The sequence below is a fragment of the Aspergillus homomorphus genome, assembly GCF_003184865.1.
Source record: "Aspergillus homomorphus CBS 101889 unplaced genomic scaffold BO97scaffold_15, whole genome shotgun sequence".
NCBI lineage: Eukaryota > Fungi > Ascomycota > Eurotiomycetes > Eurotiales > Aspergillaceae > Aspergillus > Aspergillus homomorphus.
In genome coordinates this window covers 26,789-46,937 of record NW_020291901.1, presented here as the reverse complement: position 1 = coordinate 46,937, position 20,149 = coordinate 26,789, and the positions used below count along the sequence as shown (strand labels likewise).

At 51.9% G+C, this 20,149-nt stretch overlaps 6 protein-coding genes across 6 annotated transcripts; 3 read left to right on the top strand and 3 right to left on the bottom strand.

Annotated features, from left to right (window-relative positions):
• Positions 1-44: 44 nt before the first annotated feature.
• BO97DRAFT_343778 (nucleic acid/nucleotide deaminase domain-containing protein) lies at positions 45-2,002 on the bottom strand (the record flags this gene model as incomplete). The annotated part of the gene is made up of 3 exons (XM_025691708.1): positions 45-458; positions 549-1,594; positions 1,645-2,002. The coding sequence occupies 3 exons, from the start codon at positions 2,000-2,002 to the stop codon at positions 45-47; spliced, it is 1,818 nt and encodes a 605-aa protein (XP_025551985.1).
• Positions 2,003-4,789: 2,787 nt separating this feature from the next.
• On the top strand, positions 4,790-6,148 carry BO97DRAFT_434008 (sialidase family protein; the record flags this gene model as incomplete). Its single annotated transcript, XM_025697646.1, has 2 exons — positions 4,790-4,919; positions 5,139-6,148. 2 exons carry the CDS (start codon positions 4,790-4,792, stop codon positions 6,146-6,148), a joined length of 1,140 nt encoding a protein of 379 aa, XP_025551984.1.
• Positions 6,149-8,613: 2,465 nt separating this feature from the next.
• On the bottom strand, positions 8,614-13,646 carry BO97DRAFT_450808 (uncharacterized protein; the record flags this gene model as incomplete). The annotated part of the gene is made up of 11 exons (XM_025698949.1): positions 8,614-9,011; positions 9,171-9,750; positions 10,035-11,379; positions 11,432-11,894; positions 12,040-12,064; positions 12,118-12,254; positions 12,341-12,416; positions 12,635-12,847; positions 12,913-12,950; positions 12,997-13,463; positions 13,495-13,646. The coding sequence occupies 11 exons, from the start codon at positions 13,644-13,646 to the stop codon at positions 8,614-8,616; spliced, it is 3,894 nt and encodes a 1,297-aa protein (XP_025551983.1).
• A 415-nt stretch (positions 13,647-14,061) lies between these two features.
• On the bottom strand, positions 14,062-16,349 carry BO97DRAFT_469993 (putative transcription factor; the record flags this gene model as incomplete). The annotated part of the gene is made up of 5 exons (XM_025699900.1): positions 14,062-14,505; positions 14,559-14,841; positions 14,892-15,309; positions 15,359-16,187; positions 16,233-16,349. 5 exons carry the CDS (start codon positions 16,347-16,349, stop codon positions 14,062-14,064), a joined length of 2,091 nt encoding a protein of 696 aa, XP_025551982.1.
• A 298-nt stretch (positions 16,350-16,647) lies between these two features.
• On the top strand, positions 16,648-17,575 carry BO97DRAFT_405115 (uncharacterized protein). Its single transcript, XM_025695115.1, has one exon. The coding sequence runs from the start codon at positions 16,724-16,726 to the stop codon at positions 17,372-17,374; it is 651 nt and encodes a 216-aa protein (XP_025551981.1). The 5' UTR covers positions 16,648-16,723; the 3' UTR covers positions 17,375-17,575.
• A 927-nt stretch (positions 17,576-18,502) lies between these two features.
• Positions 18,503-20,109, top strand: BO97DRAFT_469991 (cytochrome and DOMON domain-containing protein; the record flags this gene model as incomplete). Its single annotated transcript, XM_025699899.1, has 3 exons — positions 18,503-18,709; positions 18,757-19,894; positions 20,046-20,109. The coding sequence occupies exons 1-3, from the start codon at positions 18,670-18,672 to the stop codon at positions 20,107-20,109; spliced, it is 1,242 nt and encodes a 413-aa protein (XP_025551980.1). The 5' UTR covers positions 18,503-18,669.
• Positions 20,110-20,149: the final 40 nt, after the last annotated feature.

Genomic DNA, 20,149 nt, shown 5'->3' with positions numbered 1-20,149 from the left:
GTCAGCGTATGGAACATCATCACTGTAATTACTATTTCGACATATTAGTGTCTCTCGCTCGTCCAACTTAGTCTTAAAATTGCTCCTCTGGCGGTCACATATAGTGGATTGTGTCCATCAAGGGTGATCTCGTCAATGTTTTCAATATCGACAATGAAACCCACTTCTCTTGTCTTGTTTGCTTCTTCTTCGCCAAGCCATTCAATATGATAAGAAACACTCCTAGAACCTGTGAGTCCCTCAACGATGATCTCCAAAGGGCCAGCAGAATACAGTTTGGACTTCCCGCTGGGACCGCTATTCCCGAATACTCCGGAACCTTGAAGTATGATTGAGCTGCTTTGAAGCTCACAGCTTGCCTGCTGGCTGCAGGGGCCCGGTATGTCGGAAGGATTTGACACAGTGACTGATTTGTTGACTGATTTCATGACCTGACATTCGTAGTTGCTTACTTTGCTCTTTCCTGAATCAGAGGCCCGGTCCGGTCCTGGAAGAAAGGATGTAGTCTCATGTGGTGTCAGCCCGACATCTTTCAAATCACCTCCTACTGAAGTGGTGGCTAAGAAAGTCGAATCAGATCCAGGGAGGGTGAAAAGTGTACTTTCAATAGGTTCCGGATGAAGTATTTGCCGTCTTCCAGACAGAAGTGAAGTGCAAGTTTCAATAAAGTTGTTCTGTAGCGATTGGCAGAACCTTCGTTCAACTTCTTCAATCTGTGGCAGACAAGGCAACCGCCATCCGGGATAGAGTCTTCCATGAGAACGAGGAGTATGTATTTTCCCGTACTCTTTGATGAACAAGTTGCAGAGAAAACAAGCGTCTTTGCTGGAGCATATAACTCGTGGCAGAACCAATTGCGAACGGGACTCGCAATAAGCGATAATCTGGACCTCGGCATGGATTTTCGCTTGTGTCAAGGTATTTTTTACTTGCCGGGAGAATTTATCTTTCGCCTCCTGCTCACTCAAACCGAGTTTGCGACATATCTCTACTAGAAGCTTTTGTTGTCTTCCTTTTGGACTGGCCTCGGTGACTTTTTTGAGCAGATCTGGGGTGTATGGGCTCGTAGATGGAATTATAAACGCTTCTTTTGGCAGGCGGACAGGCACTGTCCGCATCTTCCGAGCCAAGGGGACCTTCTTGGCCGTACGGTACAAAAACCGAGCAGCCTCCCAGTACCTCGATATTTTATTGACGATGTTGAGAAAGCTCTGTCTGGAGGTAGGGCTCATATAGATATTTGGTATCATGCCGACAACGGACTGAAGAAGTTTGAGCTGTTTAATCCGATGAATACTCTCCACGAGCTCTAACAGCCGTTCAGTCACTTGATATCGAAACCATGAGTCAACTTGCTTTCTCGCCTCCTTAACCCTGTCTATTAATAAATTGACGGCTTTTGAAATATTTTCATCTGCCAGTTTGCGTTGGTTGACTTGAGTTAGAGCTATAGTAAGCTCTTGAAGAGTATCCTTGAAAGGCCTTTTCATTTTTTGCCGGCCGGAAGGCGCCAACCGTAATCGAGAAAGGATGCGAGGTGAACACATTGAAACTATAACGTGGAAGATCCGATTTTTTATGATAATGGTATTATCTGGGCATGGCACTATTAGTAACCAGAGAAGCCAGCGGTATTTCACCTACCAGTAGACACTCGGGCAAGGAGTGCAAAGATCTCATCAAAACCCTGCTGAGCACAACGCAACACATCGTCTCCATCAGAAACTCGAGCTTTGTTGATAGCAAGTATCACGTTTAGAGAGCCCTTTGTTAGATCTTCTTCAATACAAACGGCGGGGATAAAATCGGCATTTCCTCGAATATGCGCAAGGAAAGCAAGGGTACCCGCTACCTTGCGCTCCTGATCGAAAGAAAAGGCATATTGATCTTCTGGTAAGCGGTCGGGTAGATTCGAAGACGGTGGAAGGGGGATATTGTGAAATAGCGAAGTGATGGCTATATTCTCAGCGCATTTAATTGTAAGGTCTGATGCTGGAGACATCAATCTAGATTCTGAGTTGCTACTCTGGAAGTAGAATGAATAGTCTAAGGTAATTGACACGGGATAGGGAGACAGTTCAGATGGTTTTCCTTGCCAGACGAAGAGCAAAAGTACTTCTAATCCTATTCGTCCATCGGCCCCGCTCAGTTGCACATTCCTGTTATCACATCATCCTTGCGAGCTTGTGTCGCTACGATTTACTTATATACCAACACGTATTACCACATATTAGCCAAACCCCTTGGCTCCCTCTGCTAATAGCGCGAACGTCCTATACAGAATTACTGTATGTGAGACCAGATAGACAACCATTCTCAGTGTATGCTTTAATTTGTTGAGTACGTCTCGGGTTTCTTGCTTGGACTCGGTAAGGCCTTCGTCTTTTATAATGATTCTGTTGAAGGTAGTCTCGGCGAGGGATTAGAGCGTGGCAGTTGCGGTCTTTGCGCGCTTGAAGTGGGCCACCTCTCTGAGTCTGTTGAAGAGCCTGGAGTAGACTTTATCGAGGTAGTCGCGGTACGCGAGAGAGAGAAGAGGAATTTGGGATCTCTCGGTTGAGGCCATTGTCGTGGCATTAGTGGGGTGAATACCAGCGATGAAAAGGTGGGGAGGAAGAGACACTGCCCGTTTGTAGCTTGGGCCGCAATTTCCTAACCTAAGACTAATCAACAACCAACGCCATCTAGCATCTCTGCTAAACGATTTACTATTGGTCTGGTGTTACTCCTTCTCTATAGTCTCGCGACCGCTATGGCAAACTAGATATTGCTTTGAAAATGCAACCTAGCTCTTGGAAGTGTGTTTACTCATGACAACCCAAATTGAGTTCCTACGGCTAGTCTGTCTCCACCTTCCTAAGACTAACTCACCCAGATTAGCCTCCATTATTAAGGGCCTACACCACCAAGGGCCTACGCTATACTTACTCCACGGGGGTTATACCCTCAGGGTATACGCCAAGCTTAACACCCCGGGGTATCTAGTGCCAAGTTGGAGTGAATTGTAGGTCCGTGCGTCCTCTATTACCTTAGTATCCCCCTGCCCTCTTGCAAAAGATTATACCAACCTACCTAAACTACCACCTATATCCCAAGCCATTGGATTAGGCTAGTAAATCCGTATCCACAACACTTACGTCATTTTATTGTTCATTGTGCGGTAAACAAACATATTACATAGTGTGTGTGTGTGTGTATGTGTGAAATCATTTACCCTGACCCCTCGCGAACGATATGCAGGCTACATCAACTATATATACCCGTATATGTACATGTTGAGTATTCTACTTCCTGAAGACAAACTTAGAGCCTCGTCAAGGCCTTTCGTGGCCTAATTGCCGTTCCTATTGTTAGGCTGCCCTCGTGGCGTGCGACTGCGAAACCGCTGTAACGCCTCGGCGAAGTCCAGCACGGCCTCGACCGTCCTAGCCCGCGACACGCTGTCTGGTTCACCTTTCTTACCTTCTCTTGAGCCTCCCAGCGGACTTGACACGCTGGTAAACGCGTCCTTGACCTCTCTCCTTAGTTCCCTCTGCAATTCATTCAGTCTTGTGCAGTCTACTAGGACGTGTGTAACTGTTTCTTGCGCACCGCATGTGCAATAGTCATCGTCACAATAGCCAATGTCCTTGCGGCAGCTGGACCACCAGTTGTGACCTGTGCGTAGCTGCGTCAAGAGGTACGCCCGGTTTCTCGGTAGGGTCCCGTAGATCTCCTAGTGTAGGTTGCTGGTAGGGTGTTATCAATCTTTCGTAAGTGACCACCCTTGGTGGTTTATTTTCACTCTTGCTCCCACCGAGTGTGGGTGTTCCGGTGAATGAGTGCCCTCTCTCTGGTAAGGAGGGGGCGAAAGGGTGAGTTTTACCCGGACTGGCGGCATCCTTAGCTAAGCGGTCTGCACTGTCATTTCCAGGATTATTGCAATGCCCTGGCATCCATTAAAGACGGAAGGTGATTCCTATAGCTAGGACTTCAGCGGCAGCCTGGAGGATTGTGTGGACAATCCATTACCCAGATCGATTTCTCGTGCTATGGATCACTTGTAGCGCTGATCTGCTGTCGCACAGGATTATTGCTGTCTGTTGTCTGTCTCCGGATCTTGAGCGCTGGTAAGCTATCTTGAACACTACGCTAGTCGCGTAAGAGATGCCTATAAGCTCCGCCACGTGGATAGACCAGCGGTCCATCAGTAGCGGGCGGCAGACGGGCAGTACAATGGGCGCCGTTTCCGGCGCCGCTAACCGTGTCAACGAATACTGTACATAAACTCATAGCACTTAGGCTACATTGCCCGTATCGGACAAACAAATACCCAGGTGACCGTTAGCCAATCAAGGGCGATTTGGAAGGCGCTAAGCTCAGACTTCTTTCTAATCGGCATTTCAGAGGTCAGAGAGATAGTTAATCACGAGACTATACATTCTTGATATATCGGTTGCCTTTGTAGCACATGTGTTCCAACCCCAATGTGTTACTCCGAAAGACTGGATCTAAATCCTCAACCCTAATACTGCCACACCAACCAGTAGACAGTGAATATTCAAACCCTCCTATAACTTGGTCAGTAATCAAACATTTTCTTCCGTGATGGGAGATCAGGCAACGCCTTTAACTATAAATAGCGCGTCCGGCCCCCGTGTTTCAGGGGCCCCGCGTGACGTCATCCAGCCCCGCCTTTATAAGCCACGAATTCCCCGACATGCTGTCAACAAACATCATCTCAACTTAAATCTTACCATCATCCTCATTCTCAACTAGACAAATCTATCCATTGAGCTTCACAGCCATCATGCCTGACTTCGGCCATAAGATCCTCAACAAGCTTGGTTTTCACGACCACCACGATCAGCCACAGCAGCAGCAACAGCAACAGCAGCCCCCTCAGCAGCAATACTACCCTCCGCAACAGCAATACCCTGGTCAGCAGCAATACGGCCAGCAGCAGTACGGTCAGCAGCAATATGGACAGCAGCAATATGATCAACAGCAATACGGTCAACCACAATACGGCCAACAGCGGTACTACCCCAACCCACAGCAACAGAACTACGGCCCGCCGCAGCACCAAATGGGCTACCCGCCTCAGGGCCACGGCCACGGCCACCACCAACAACAGTCACAGCAGCGCAGCCGCGTAGTCCACAATGACGAGCGACTCCTCTCGTCACACCCGAGCGGCACATACCCGCGCCTCACGCGGCTCTCAGACGGGAGCCTCCTGTCGAGCTTCACGCGGTTCTCTGGCGACGGCGAGCGCACGCTGGTGGTAGCACACAGCCGAGACGGGCACCGGTTCGAGGACATCGGCGAAGTGACACGGGGAAGGGGAGACACAGACAACCTGTTCCTGCTGGAGGCGGCGCCGAACGTGGTGCTCGGGGCGTTCCGGAACCACGACCACGGGCCGGACGGGCGGCCGACGCACTTCCGGATCACAGTGTGCCGGTCGCAGGACGGCGGGCGCACCTGGCAGTTTGCGTCGCAGGCGGCGGAGAAGAGCGGCGCGGATGGGCTGGGCGTGTGGGAGCCGTTCATGCGGATGGGCCGTGACGGCCGCGAGGTGCAGCTGACCTACTCGCAGGAGCTGGCGCACAACAACCAGTGCACGATGCTGGTGCGCTCGACTGACCACGGCAGCACCTGGTCCGCCCCCGTATGTCTGCACGGCAGCGACGATTGCCGTCGTGACGGCATGAACGGCATCGCCCCGACTTTCGACCAGGCCCGTGGCCGCGACGCCCTCGTCATGGTCTTCGAGACTAACACCAAGGGCCCCATGCAGCTTGAGGGTCTCATCTCCTACGATGACGGCCAAACCTGGGGTGACCGCCATGTCGTCTATGCGCCGCGCGATGGCCATCGCCATAATGCCGGTGCGCCGCAGATCGCTTCGTTTGCGGACGGGACGCTGGCCGTTGTGTTCATGACGGACGAGGACCATGAGGAGGTGCAATGGACCAAGAACGCCTGTATCAAGGCCGTGTTCGGTCGCCCGCCGCAGAATGGCCACATCGACTGGGACCACTCCTCCACATTGATCTGTGGGGAGTCGAGTCACTGGCCGGGCGTTTTTGGCTTGGATGGTCACACGGTTATGGCGACGTATGAGTGTGGCGGACCCAAGGCGCGGGCAATCTCTCTGCACTGAGGGCTTCAGGATAATTTGGAAAAGTGATCTTGGGAACTCCTTTGGCTAGGCTACACGAACTTTTGGTTGGGTTGGTTGTTTGTCAAGTATGTGCAGGCAGGAATGATTGGTCGGACGTAGCGCATATTGATCCTGGAACTATGTTTTATGATTAGATACCATTCGCGACGGGGAGGACAGAAGTCTAGCTAACTAAAGTCACCGTGACAGAGATTTGCTAACCTTGATCTTGGTCCTATCTTTACTCCCATGCCCATGTCCAAGTCAATTGCATGCCCGTACCCAGGCCCCTTCATTCCACTGTACCCCTATTCTCTTTTTCGAGCCTACTCCTGCCTATCGACGGCCTCAGAACTTACCAAAACCCATCGCACGCGATTCTCAATCTCCCTCACCAAGAACAATTGCTCGTGCGACTCCGGCAAATCCTTCAACCGTAAAATCATATCGAGCAACCCATCCATCCTCAAGCAAAGCTCCCTAAGCTCCCGGTTGGGACTCAACAAGCTCGCGAAAGGCCACCCCTTGCTCGCCGCCGCGGATTATCATCGTCCAGCATGCGGGGGAAGGGGCTTACCATCGACCCAATCCAGAGACGCGTGCACTTCGTAATCCAGCAGCAAAACCTCGAGCACTCGGATCGTGCGCACCAGGGCCAGCCAGCCCAGGCCGTTGGAGATAGTGACGTCGATTTCATGGTCCGTCAGGGGCGCGGGAATCAGAGGCTTCAGCGCCTCCCTCGCCCGCTGATGGGTCTTCCGCCGATCGACGCCCTGGTTCACCAATTCCACGACGCGACCGATATACGCTTCCGCCACATCCATCGAGGTCATCCGACACATCAGACCGAAATAGAAGAAATCAATCTCCGACATGTCGCCGTCTGTGTCGATGGCGTGGTAGTCGACTCGGATCCCGGCTCGAATGGGGGACGTTCGGATCGTGCGGCCTCGCCAGTCCGCTCGCGTTAGGTAGCTGAAGTACGGCGCGCAGGGGTACGGGCGATGGGAGGTGGGTTCCTGTCGCTTGAGCGGGTGCCATAGGTGCTGTTCGAGGTTCACGAGGGCCATGCCTGCCACTCGATTTGGAGGATTGGGATCAGCGGTTCGTCGCGAGTTGGGGCGCTGCCGGCGCTTTGTTGGATCAGCTCCCACGCTTCGTCGGTCACTTGGTCTTGTTCGGCGGATGGCTTTGCTTGCTGGGCGCAGCGGTTGCGCTTTTGAGTTGAGCCTTGGCGTTGGAGGGATTGGCAGTCGTGGCATTGCTCTTGCATGGTCACGGTTATCAATTGAAGGGGTGAGTGGCGGTCGAAGCCGGATGGGGCCTGCTCCTTGTCGCTGCGAGTTTCACCCTCGGATTTGGAACGCATGGATAGAACTGGTTGCGCTTGCTTGGCCGGTGTTAATGATGGACCTATGCTGGAAGAATATCACAATGTGAATTACAAGAGAATGATCAGCCGTTGGAATGAGTGACTGCTTGAATGTGGTTGTTGGCAAGCTGGGCGCGCATCTGACTTCTTAGACCACAAATCGTGCGGTATGGCATGCACGGAACCCTCGAGGCCGCTCCTCCATCTTTAACGGCAGTCTTAAGCTAAGCACTGTCATAAACTTACCTTCCGTCGCCGTCGAGTCGGGATAACAGTACTGGCTAATAGAACTAAGCTGTAGCCGTAATCGCTGCAAGCTCGGGTGCTCTATGCATGTCCTGTATGTACTTCCTTGCCTCAAGGCTACTCTGAGCAAAAGTATGAAGTACTCGAAAGACCATGCCGCTGCCATGGTCCTGCAGGCTCCGCAGAGCACGCAGCAAGCCTTTCTCATTCTTGTTGCGGCTGTTGAATACGGAACGAAGATAGTGTTCATGCTGGCCCCGGGACATCGTGCTGCGCTCGCGTGTGTTGAGGGCTTCTACTGTATGTATGATGGGGCGTTTATTACTTTATATATGGGGGTAGATGGGGCATTAAATAGTCATAGGTGTTGAACTTCCTGGCTTATGTGTGAAGATTTGATCTAGATTGGCTTTTCCTGGGGGTTTTGAAGTCTGCGACAAGGGGACTATGTTTCTTATTGTGGTTTATAGGAATCTGAATATGTGGGTTTTGATTGTTCATCGCAGGGAACCCCGGAAATTGGAGCTGAAGGCTAGGAGTCAGAAAGATTGAGCTTGATATTGGTTTCGCCGCGGACTAGTTCCGTTCTCCCATCTTGTCTTCTGTGCACACGGAGGATCATGATCGATGGTATAGTCACAGACATAAGGCCACATAATCCACTAACGGCTCTACATCTGACCGTACATATTGCGTAGAAAGGATTCTTGTCATGATCGTTTTTCTGAGATGCAAAGGACATGTAAACGACGAAGAAAACATACACCCACCCCTTAACATCTTCAGCCAAGCTTATCCTGACAATTGCTCGGTGCCGAAAAGATTTGAAAGCGACACCACCGAGTCCTTATCCAATCTGGGATTCCTCTTCACCGTATTCCCAACCCCTCTGAAATTCCGGGATGGTGTACATGCTTCCCCAAGGCCACTGGTCGACCTCCGCAGATTGTATACTGCAAATGAGCTCCATCGCCTCCGAGCAGAACGGGACGTCGTTTTCACTGGCGAAGTAAAGAAGCTCGATCAACCTACCTCCCTTCTCTGGGTCAGGAGTAGCCATAATGCTGGCGACCATACCCTCGGCGATCTCGACATCGCAATACCCTAGCAGGGTGCAGAGTGTCTCGCGCTTGATTGAACTGGACGCCGAATTCCACTCGTTCCAGAGTTCCTCAAAAACCCCCTGGTAGTCGAGATCTCGCTTTTGCTCTAGCAGAACCATGAGTACTCCTTGAATCCGCTTCGCTGTAAATCAGGACATCTTCGGTGATGGGAATTTTGAGAGGTTCATTTTTGAAAGAGAAGGGAAGTCCTCTAAGGTCATGATTGAGTAATCGACAATAGCTTTCATGACTTCCTCTGTCAACATGCCGGTCATGAACTCAAGTAAATTAGCGATGGCACTTGCATCCTTTACCACTTCAATGACTCTTTCGTTGATTGGGAATTGAGGAACATTATCTGTCAACAATTCAAAGACAAGACGGTTGCCGGCAAGAGTTCCAACAACCCATTCGTCCACGACAAGGATTTGCCGATCAAGAAACAGTCGAAGTGTGTCACAGGCCCTCAATTCGATCTCCGAGCCCCTTTTGTCGATAATTCCTCTCATTGGGGCATTGTTGTCTGAACGGTCCAATAGTAACTTCATATTATCAGCGATCGCGTAAGCCACAACAAAAACGCTGTCCGGTACTTTTGCTTCCTCGAAATTGTCAAGGACAAGACCAAAATCCTCACTAGAGATGCACGGGTTTCCTGCGGCTGTCTCAAGTACACGCGGAGACACCCTAAGCTTGGGCCCAAGCAGGAGGAGGTATCGAAGCACAGATAAGCCTGCGAATCTATTGCTCGCCGCCGTAACCATTAACTCCTCACGCATCGGGATTTGCAAGCCTCCGTTGTTCATAAGCAACTGCATCACGTCTTCATTGTTGTTCGATGCAGCTTCAATAAGGACCATTTCTGAGACCGCGAACCCGGCCTATTGCCTGGCGAGGAATAGCTCGAGAATGGCCAGTCCCTCCTCAGGGTTTGCGACGGCAGCCATCATGATCTGTTCATTGATTTGAAACTGTGGGCCCCATTCATCCAATAGAAAGTCGATCGGACCAAGTCCGCCTCGCGCATTTGCTGCGACGAGAATGATTTACTGTCGCGCTATGGCACTCGTCTCCCTTCCAGACAAAAGATAGCGAACCATGTTTCCGGCAGAGGAGTTGCCAGCCGCTGCAAGGAGAACCGTGTTTTCCAACATCATGTCCTTACCGTACGCCGCAAGAGCCAATTCCAAGTGCTCAGGACCGGCTCTCTTTGCAAGACCTCAGCATAGTGGGAACTCAGACAAGTGATCTTGTCTCTGTTTTCCAGAACTAGAGTTGCCAGCCTCGGATTGCGATGTATTCTCTTTACCACAATGTCCATTACCGGCTCTGTGAAATGGATCTCGTTCTTTCGTAACCGCAGCAAGATTTCGAGGACCTTATCGCCACATCTCTTATTATATACCACAGCCTTCATGAACTTCTCCGTTATCGGAAATATTTCCTTGTCCATGCGATTGAGACATATTTCCAGAAGCGCATCCCCACAATATTTGTTCCGCGCCATGGCTTGGCGGACGGCTGGATGGACACAATTGCCCTCATTAACACCATACAGCGCACCCATGTTCCAGAGCAGGCCTATGAGGAGCTCGAGTTTCCTCTTCTCGACGTTTTCAGAATAGAGCCCGTTAATAATCTTCCTTGCGTCCTCGTCTGAGATCATGATAACGCGTTGCAACAGCAGTATCAAACAAGATCTACTGAGCATAGTCGCAAGAACCAACGCTTCTTCCATCGAGAATCTTACAACGGTGCGTTCAGCTATGGTGTCAAGCCTACATGGGAGCAAAAGATCCACTAAATGTACCAAATCAAACAGGATAGCCAGCTTGATTGGTGACTCGACTTCGCAAACATTATCGCTTGTTCCGAGGACCGGTACTTTTCGAACACAACTCATTCTATCCAGAAAATCAGCACGCATGGTAAAGAGTTCCAGGATCATTGGATATAATTCCGGCGAAGGGTAAGGTGAGATGCTCTCCAGCCTCTTCAGATGATTGGACCAGTTCTCAAAGCTGTAAGAAAGCAATGGATTGTCCATTGCAGCCCTTGTTGACAAATCATCTGCTGCGAGAAGGTGGGAGAATATCTGCTTGAGTATTGCACGATGCCCGAGTATCTCGGACATGTGATACCATTTAGCCACCTTCGATGTGCGCTCAGAAAGTAGGAACTCCTTGACCGAGAAATGGGCCAATGTGATTGTCCCATCTGATGTATTCAAAGTCACCAGTTGGGTTGTACATATTTCGATCACACTATCAGGGGATGGAAATCCGGCAACATGTGCGACATCTTCCTGAGTCAATGGCTTCACGGAGAAGGTAAGCCAAGTGAGAATTAGTTGCACTGCATCGTGGTACTTGGGCCTGATCTCCTTTTCAAGGATTGATTGGTATGTCGCGTCCAGGGTGTCAGGAATTGTCGCCAGTGCTTCGTCGATGTCTTGTGGTATATGGCATTTTTCAAGACGCTTTATCTGCAGGTCAGCCCAGCGGAATCGCCTAAATAAGATGTATCACCATAAGCAAGAGAGATAATCAACTTATGTCTTACCTTTCTGGCACATCTTGCAGCTGTTTCCTAATTTTTTCAAGGATTGAGTCCTCCCATCTGCTCAGCTTCCCAGTCTTTAGCTTTTCTTGCACAAACCTCTCCACATCGTCGCCTAAAGTATCTTCGAGTCCGAATGATTTGTGTTGCATCAAGATCCCATGAATATCAGGCTCTGGTCTGCTTGTAGCGAGCAGATGAAGCTTGGTCGCATGTCTTCTCGTCAGGCCATCTAAGAAAGCTAAGAGACGCCGTTCTCGGATCTCGGCAGGGCATTCGTCTAGAGCATCAAATACAAAGAAGACATCTGCTGATGATGAATCTATAACTTCATCGAGGATGTCCAAAAGACCGTCCCAGCCGGGTCTCGGTTCCTTCGATGATCTTCCCAGACTGTCCGAATCGACTTTGGAAGGGGCTTGGGGCATATTTGACGTATGAGACATCGAATCATGCTTTCCATGCTCTGTGTTCCGTTATCGTTGAATTGGAAGTACCAGTAAGCCAATATTTTCGACGAATTTTACCGGCAGTACGCATCAGTGTGAGGAATTATCGTAGAGCTGGCGATAGTCAGTTCTAGCTCTACCACTTAAAGGAAAGTCTCTTACCCAAGGACCGATTTACCGCAGCCCACTGATGGGATCAGTTAGTCTCAGGGGCATAAATTGTGCACAGGAAATGCTTACCAGCACCATGCAGCCAAAGAAGATGTCCAGGTGTGGACTTCCACTCTTGGTATAGGTCGCTTGAGTCCACAAACCATACTCCAGTGTCAGGTGAGCGATTCTGCTTAGTTTGGTTGTGTATGCTAGAGTAAGAAAACCTGGAAAGCCAGTCGAGGATCTCAAGTTCTTCCTGGTCTGAGTCCAATCAGCAACCATGTATCAAATCATGCTTTTGAGATCCCACCATTGGTCCTGACATCAATGCTGTGCACCTGCTTAGCCATCTCCTCAATACGCATCAATATACCTTCTGCCCGTTTCTGATCTAAATGAAGTTACTCTTAGTTCACTAGTAATATAGGCTCCTTTACCTTCATCTCTGACGATCACCTTCCATTTATCAACAATGGCACTTTGCTGCTCTACGACAGACTTGAGCGTTCAAGAGGCTTGTCAACGAGAGCCGTTATACTCTTTCCCACCCGGGCTACAGAAAATGTCAGTGAGGATGAATCCACGGGCAGAATTCGCGACGTACAACAATATTTTCCTCCTTCGTTCTTTGGACTTCCGCTGCATAGCGGAGAACGGCAACATACAAATCTACAAGGGCATCCCCGAGTCTTGCTGGGCTTGGTATATCTCCCTGTCGATAGTTGTGGTCAATGATACTATGATAAGCTAGGACTTTGGCGAGGAACTCCGATGCTTCCATGATTGCGTCTCGCCGCTCGATATCGTTCCGAACGAGCTGTCATCAACATAATGGTTAGCACAATCTCGGGGTCAGAAGATGAAGTTGTAGTGCAGTCTTACCGTGAGCCCAAACGAGACAACGGACCATGCAGTGGACGCTGCTGCGTGTTAGCACGCTACATGTTGTTGGAAGGTCGCGCATACCATGGCCAGTGGGATCAAACCCAGCAACAGTCTTAATCAGGTCCTGGACCTGCAGCACCGACACGAGAACCTTCTTCGCCGACCCACGGACATCGAATCGACCGGCGCCGTCGCCGCGTTCCCGGATGCGTAGACCACCTTTCTGATGATCTTTGTACTTGTCTTCGACCTCGCTGATGACTTTCGCAAGCGCTTCCTCGACAGAGTCGGTAGTGTGTTCCTCCCGGTTCAGCAGAAGCCACTTGCGGCTTTTTTCGTCCAGTTGCTCTTCTGCAACTTTCCAGAGGTTTGCTGGTACGGTGGTTGGCTCTTTGTGCTTCTCGGGTTCTTTCAATACGCTATGATCGCTATCATCGGTGTCGCTTTTGTGGATCGTGTTTTCATTGTTGGGACTGTCGGTGCCGTTATTCTCATTGTTGTTGTAATTCTCGTCATCATCCTTGTGACTGCCCTCAGGCTTGCTGAGGCTGCGTTCTTCTTCTCGAGGTACCGACACACGCGAAGTTCGAGGCTCTATCAAAGACTTTTTCTTTGACAACAAACCACTGATCTGAGGAGGCGAACAGCCACCGCTTGGTGGTTTCTCGGCTGTTGTTGGGGAGGAGGAAAAGACGGGTGGTCGAGCCTGACGGGCCGCGGAGGACCAGCATTAGCGTCCGCAGTGCGCCTTCCCTTCTCCCGGAAACAACACCAACAATCGAAACGCATGGGGTCGGGGGTCGTATATGCAGAATGTTGGACTGGAGAGGGAAATGGCTGACAAGGCGGGGACGGGTTCATAAATGCTTGTTTTTGCTTTTTTGCTTCCTTCTCCTTTTTCAGCTCATCTACGCGAGCTGCACGTCAGCCCCCCGGGGAAGCATCGTGCATGACACTAAGGCACAAAGATCTGTCTTGTCAGTGTATGATTGGTAAGACTATGACTGGCTCAGTGTTCGGATACATCCATGATGTGGATTCCACTTGCTAGACCACCTGTGTTGTGCTGTTTTTCCTATTGGCTGCATACGATCGCCGGGGTGGGGTGTCCAGTCGTTAGAAGTGGTTTACAGCAATGTATAGAGCTTATATGAACCTCTCCCCAGAGATCATATCCAAATCCAACTCATCCAACCAACTCAAAAACTCCTCACTAGCCAAGCCCACGCCCAGAGCCTCAGACGGCAAATGAAACCCCTCCCCAAGCCCCTGCGGCAGAAACTCGTCTGCATCCCGAACCAGCGGACCAGCAGCCGGATTCTCAGCCTGCTCCGCAACCGCAACACTGGCCCCATGCTGATGATTCAACGCATCGTCCAGCAGCCGACTAATCACTTTCGTCAGCTCCCTCGCTGCAACGGCAGTGGCCGACGGCGGCATCTCAGTGCTCTGCACCCAGGCGATCAGCACACTCAGCGAGCGGATGATTTCCGAGCGTGGGGTGGAGGCAGGGAAAGGCCGATTGGCGAGAGTGTGACTGTGGAGCTCTGTGACCAGGATTCCGGCGGCGGGGATGCCGTAGGCTAGGTACTGGTTTGTCTCTGTTAGTGTTGCTTTGGAAGAGTGCGGGTTGGGTAGCGTACGATGCAAGCGAACTGTCGTTGGACTCGGTGGGACTGGTAGTTGCGCGTCAGATCCATGACCATGTTTAGGACCTGCAGGGAGGTGTCCATCAAGTCTCCGGTTGCGTCGCTGTTTTCTTTGCAGCGGATGCGTTGCAGGTGCAGGACGCTGAATTGGTAGTCGAACTGAATTAGGATTCGCGCGAGAGACTCCATCAGGTCGCAGCTGTTCCAGCAGAGGGGGTCATAGTGGAAGCGCGAGGGGATCTTGTTCGAGACTTCTTGGCATAGGTGGTAAGTTTTCCTGGCGCTGTTGTTAGCACTTGGGGCGTAGGAACGTGTTGGAGACTGTACAGAACACGCTCGCCATAGTCACTGGCTGATTTGTTGCCCAGGGATAGTTCGAGGACCTGTTCACGAAGCGTAGACAGAAAATGGCGAATGCGCATCACTGTTGCGGGCATGAACCTCGCTTCGCGGTGCCATCCTTGATCGTCTAGACCTGCTAGTACGGCATTCAGCGAGGCGCTGTCGAGGAAAAGATCTTCATCCGCGATGTCAAGCGGCGGAGCTGCATCGCAGTACTGATGCGGCAGACGGGGAGGTCGTCCCATGAGGGTGGCAAGGCTCTTGTCCGTGCGATGAGCGACAGCCAACATCCGTTTCCTTGTCTCCGCCAGGAAGAAAGGCACATCACGTAAGGGCTGATGGTGGAGCCCGATGGTGTAGATGTTCGAGATTAGGTCTCCGAAAAGACTGTACATTCGCTCACCTACTCTCTGATTAGTGGCAATCGAGCAATGGCAAAAAGGCAAGCTCACTGGTATCGCCCAGCACCTCCATTGCCAAATGAACATGCATATACCGTGCCCACAAGATCAGATCATTGACGTGGCCGAACTGTTTACTAATCTCGATGCACGCGTTACTGGCCAAGACCATCTCCTTCATGAACATCTCGACGGTCATCTTCTCCCCAGTCCCCAGCTCCACCACGTGGTGACCCGGATACCGTACCATGGTACTAATACCCGACGAGGTGAGGATCAGGGCGATGAACTCCCACCGCAGGTTCGGCCCGGTGAATTGCGCGTAGAAGTCACCCGGGGACATGTCCCTAGAGACGTGGAGGGGCCGTCCGGTCGCGGCCGTGATCTGCTCGTACAGTCCCTTCCAATTTCTCGTTACATCCCAGGGGTGACGCCGGATGTACTCCTGCACTCGGTCCAGCGAGTCCAGGATGAGCGGGGCTGGGACGACCGTGAAGCGGCTTACGCGATGGTACCAATCTATCTGCTCCCGGTGGAAAGCCATGGCGGAGGCCAGACGGATCAGCCGTGAGGATGCATAGGCATGCTCGGTGCGCCAGTACTCGAACTCGGTGTAGAGAGATCGGTTTGCCTTCCCTGAGATCCCGCGCGGGGTCTCTTTGAAGACGGACAGGTAGCTCGTTGAGCCTAAGAATTCCGAGTCTTGGCTGTGTTTGGTGTCGGAGCCGGTCTCAGGCAAGACATTCGCGACCTCCGGCGTCGGACTCAAGTCATGCACGTTCAACAGAGACTGGCGATGGGCGCCACGGTGTTGAGCTGCACGAGGCCGTCCAATACCTCCATCCCTGACTCGCGTCAAGGGGGCGGGGTGGTAGTAGCACTGCAGCTGTCAGTGGTGAAGCCCAAAAAAATGAGTCATACTGACCTGGTTCACAATGCCTCGAGAGTGACAACGGCGACATATGGGGGTAGCATGGTCGCAGCGGACCTTAGAGAGCCGGCATGGCTCGCAGGAGGTCGGCTTTCCGTTGCGACGAAGCATGAGACTAGCCGTTGTGAGTGGTGGGCGATGTAAGAAGATAAAAATGTCAGTAGAGGGAAGCTTATCGGCGCTTATCGGCGGAGGACGGCTTAGACTCGGAATTCGACATCATCAGCTTAGTCCGAGGCCGAACACTGCGGCTGGGAAATGGGCACTCATTCAAATCGAATCCTTCCTGCAGTCGGGTTAAGCATGGAAGCCACGCCATTTTAGTGCTTAGTATCAGCTGCTAGTAAGTCAGCACTAGTCCGTGCTCTGCAATATTAATATCCACGTGTCACCCATGAACATTCCAGATATATCATCCAGGCCCTTCTCAGTCATATCTAGTCTATAACTTCCAGCGAAACCAAATAAGCTACACAAACACAACAATGCGGGGTCCCTGCTATCTCGACCCCATCGACCTCAACCACCCAGACCAACTACACGAACTCCGACGCCAACGATCCCTCTGCGGCTGGGATTACCACCCAAACAAGCTCCAAGAATGGAGACAAAAAAATTCGGAGGGCCTGAAGAACCTCTTCTGGATTGTCGTCACCGATGTTGATCACGGCAGGCCCATAACCGCCGAGGAGTCTTCACGGGCGGGTCATATCTCCCTGGACGCCTACTGCGAACCGCCCGACCCCGACCTCGCGCGCGCCGACAGATCCGTCCTCGCCATCCAGACCTTCTTCATTCTTCCGGAGTACCGCCTCGCGGGTCTGGGACGGCACGTGATGTACCTGGCGGAGAGGCTGGCGGCCCAGGAGCCGAATTGTCGGTACGTTGCGCTGACGGCGTTGAGCAAGAAGTATATGTACCAGGAGGGTCCGGACTGGCGGGGGATCTGGGAGCGTATGGGCCAGCCGATGCCCGATTTCAGTATCCAGGAGTGGTATGAGAAGGCTGGGTATGTGGGTTGGAAGGAGGAGCCGAGGTATAAGGAGCTATCGTTGAAGGGGGAGGTGATTTGGTTGCATGAGGTGTTTATGAGGAAAGAGATTAGGAGAGAGGGAGAGGAGGATGTTAGGACTTAATAGATTAGGAGGTACGTGGTAATCCACAGCCTAGTGAGGTTACTAGGATTGCTGCCTGGAATGAGTGACATCTTGCAAGAACTGACCCATGGTCATTGCTGATACTTCAGACGGTTCTTGATCTGTGAAGCCCCATGAGGAAGTCTTGTGTCCACTAGAATGTGGTCCACAAGGTGCTTGTGTGTACGAACAAGGTAGAGCAGTTGATACCAGCGATCTGAGTGATCTAGGATTTGTGGCGTCGGAAACCGTTGTGACAGAACACTCCCATGTTTAGCCTTAGTCTTAAGACCACAGATATAAATAGACAATTTCAACTGTAGCTTTCATTGTGACAAGAATGCAGGTGACTGAACCGCGCAGAGCATTGTCGCCATACAACCATGGTATCCAGTTCCTTATCTGGTGCCGTGACGTGAGTGCTCGTATTACTGCTACGGCATGGCTTTCGCATCTTTTGTTCATGACATCATGGGTGATAGATGCCCTGGCTGGCGTACTTGTACACTGCAGGGCAGAGGAACTCGAGAATCGAATTCGAACACTGCAGCATTGTTTAGGTACCAGAATCAGAAACCGTTGTTGGGGAGGAAGGAATCTGGCTGCGAGACCGATCCATTATCGTGGCCCAGAATGGTTTAGCGCCAAGTCAAAGCGGGGCAACCATTGATATCAAGAGTTGTTTATTGAAAGCCAGAACACCAGACTCCAACTCTCCCTCTCAACCAGCTTTGTCTCTTTCAACGCGACAACACAAAAAAAGACCGGGATTCCCCACTCCATGAAACCACTTCAAAGACAATCCCCGTGCAAGGGCGGTCCCCTCGCCTCGCAGGTTGCAATCACCCCCGAGTCGATACCAGCCAAGATGGAAGGGAAGGAAACCTTGATGCAAGGGCGCAGCAAGGGACTGGCCGTGGAATGAAGCGCTGTCAGATGTCAGTGTTTTGGGCAAGATGAGAGTGAGACCTGTGCGACTCGAGCAGGGGGGGATTAGCGATTGCCTAACGCAGATTGGTGCGTGCTGCTAAGATTGAGGTCTCAGTTGGAGCGCAATGCCCAGACCGGAAGAAGGGCTCACGTTCTGGTGGACGCCAGTCGACAGGTCGATACGATGATGATTGCCCAGGCCTCGATAATTGGTTTGTGCAGGAATCCCCTTGAGCCAAGAGCCAGCCATAATGAAACTTTGACCGCCAAATCGATATAAAGGAGGGATGATGCCTGGTGGCGGGCCAGGGTTGTGAACCGCTACTACTAGTCGTTGTATTGAACCACCTCGTCCGCACCACACCATGCGCACGATCCGTCTTCTCCAGACTCTCCTGGGGCTGGGTAAGCACTCGCACCTAACTACCCCAATCTGACCTGAGAACTCACAGCCACCACAGCCCCCCTCACAACCGCCAACATCGTCTCCTTCTCGCCCTCCTCCTCCCACCCAGACCTAACCTACAGCATCACGGTCCCAGAGACCACAACCCAGGAGAATGCCGGACCAATCTACCTTCAGATCCGCGCACCCGCAACAATGCAATGGGTAGCTCTGGGGCAAGGCACACGGATGGCAGGCTCGAACATCTTCGTGGTATACGCGGCGTCGTCCACAGAACTGACACTATCGCCCCGGCTAGGCCTCGGGCACATCGAGCCAGAATACACGCAGCTGGCACACGCCAGCCTCCTGCCATCAAGCAACATAACCGACGGGATCATGACGGCCAACATAGCGTGCACAAACTGCCTATCGAGCTGGTCATCACCGTCCGAGACGACCTACGCGCCCGACTCAAGCTCTGCCCCCTTCATCTGGGCCTACCACAGCGGCGACTCCCTCAACACGACCTCAGTAACCAGCCCAATAGTCATCCACACAGAGATGGGCAGCACAACAGTCGACCTTCGTGCCGCGCAGTTCTCCGCCCCAAGCACCACCACCACCACCACCACCAATAACACAGACTTCAACCCCTTCGCCCTCCCCTCCACCAATTCCACAACAACAACAACAACAACAACAACCCCGCAACCCTCATCCGCATCCAAAACCCACTCGCTCTTAATCACCCACGCAGTAATGATGTCCCTAGCCTTCACCCTCCTCTACCCGCTAGCCGCCCTCCCCATCCCCCTTGGCCTGACATACAACATCCCCAAAACCCACGCCCCCCTCCAACTCTTCACCACAATACTGACGCTCGTCGGCTTGGGCACAGGGGTCTACCTCGCTGATGAAACCGCAACATTCAAGCACGCGCACCCCATCATCGGGATCATCCTGGTCGGTGTCCTCGTACTCTTCCAGCCGCTGGCAGGGTACCTGCAGCACCGGCACTGGAAGCGCGAGGCCGCGAAGAGCGTGTTCGGGTATATGCATCGGTGGGTAGGGCGCGGGGCGATCGTGCTGGGAATGGTGAATGGGGGGCTGGGGTTTTGGTTTGCTGGCGGCGTGGGGAGTCCTAAGGTTTCTGTGGCGGGCGTGGTGGTTTATTCGGTTGTTGCCGGCGTGGTGTTTCTGGGGTATGTGGCGGGCGTGTTTTGGGGGAGGACGAAGGTTTTTGCTTCGCGGGAGAGGTCGAGGTCTGGGGAGAGGGAGGGGAAGGAGGAGGAAGGGTCTGGGGTTGTGGGGGGGCATAGGGAGAAGCTTTAAATTTTGATTATTCGGATTTAGATTGTTCGATGGAGGAGTACACGTACCTAGGGCTGGGAAAGGCAAGGGATGGGAATTTGATTGAGTTGACTGAAGGAAATATTAATGTTTAGTGTATTTGCTAG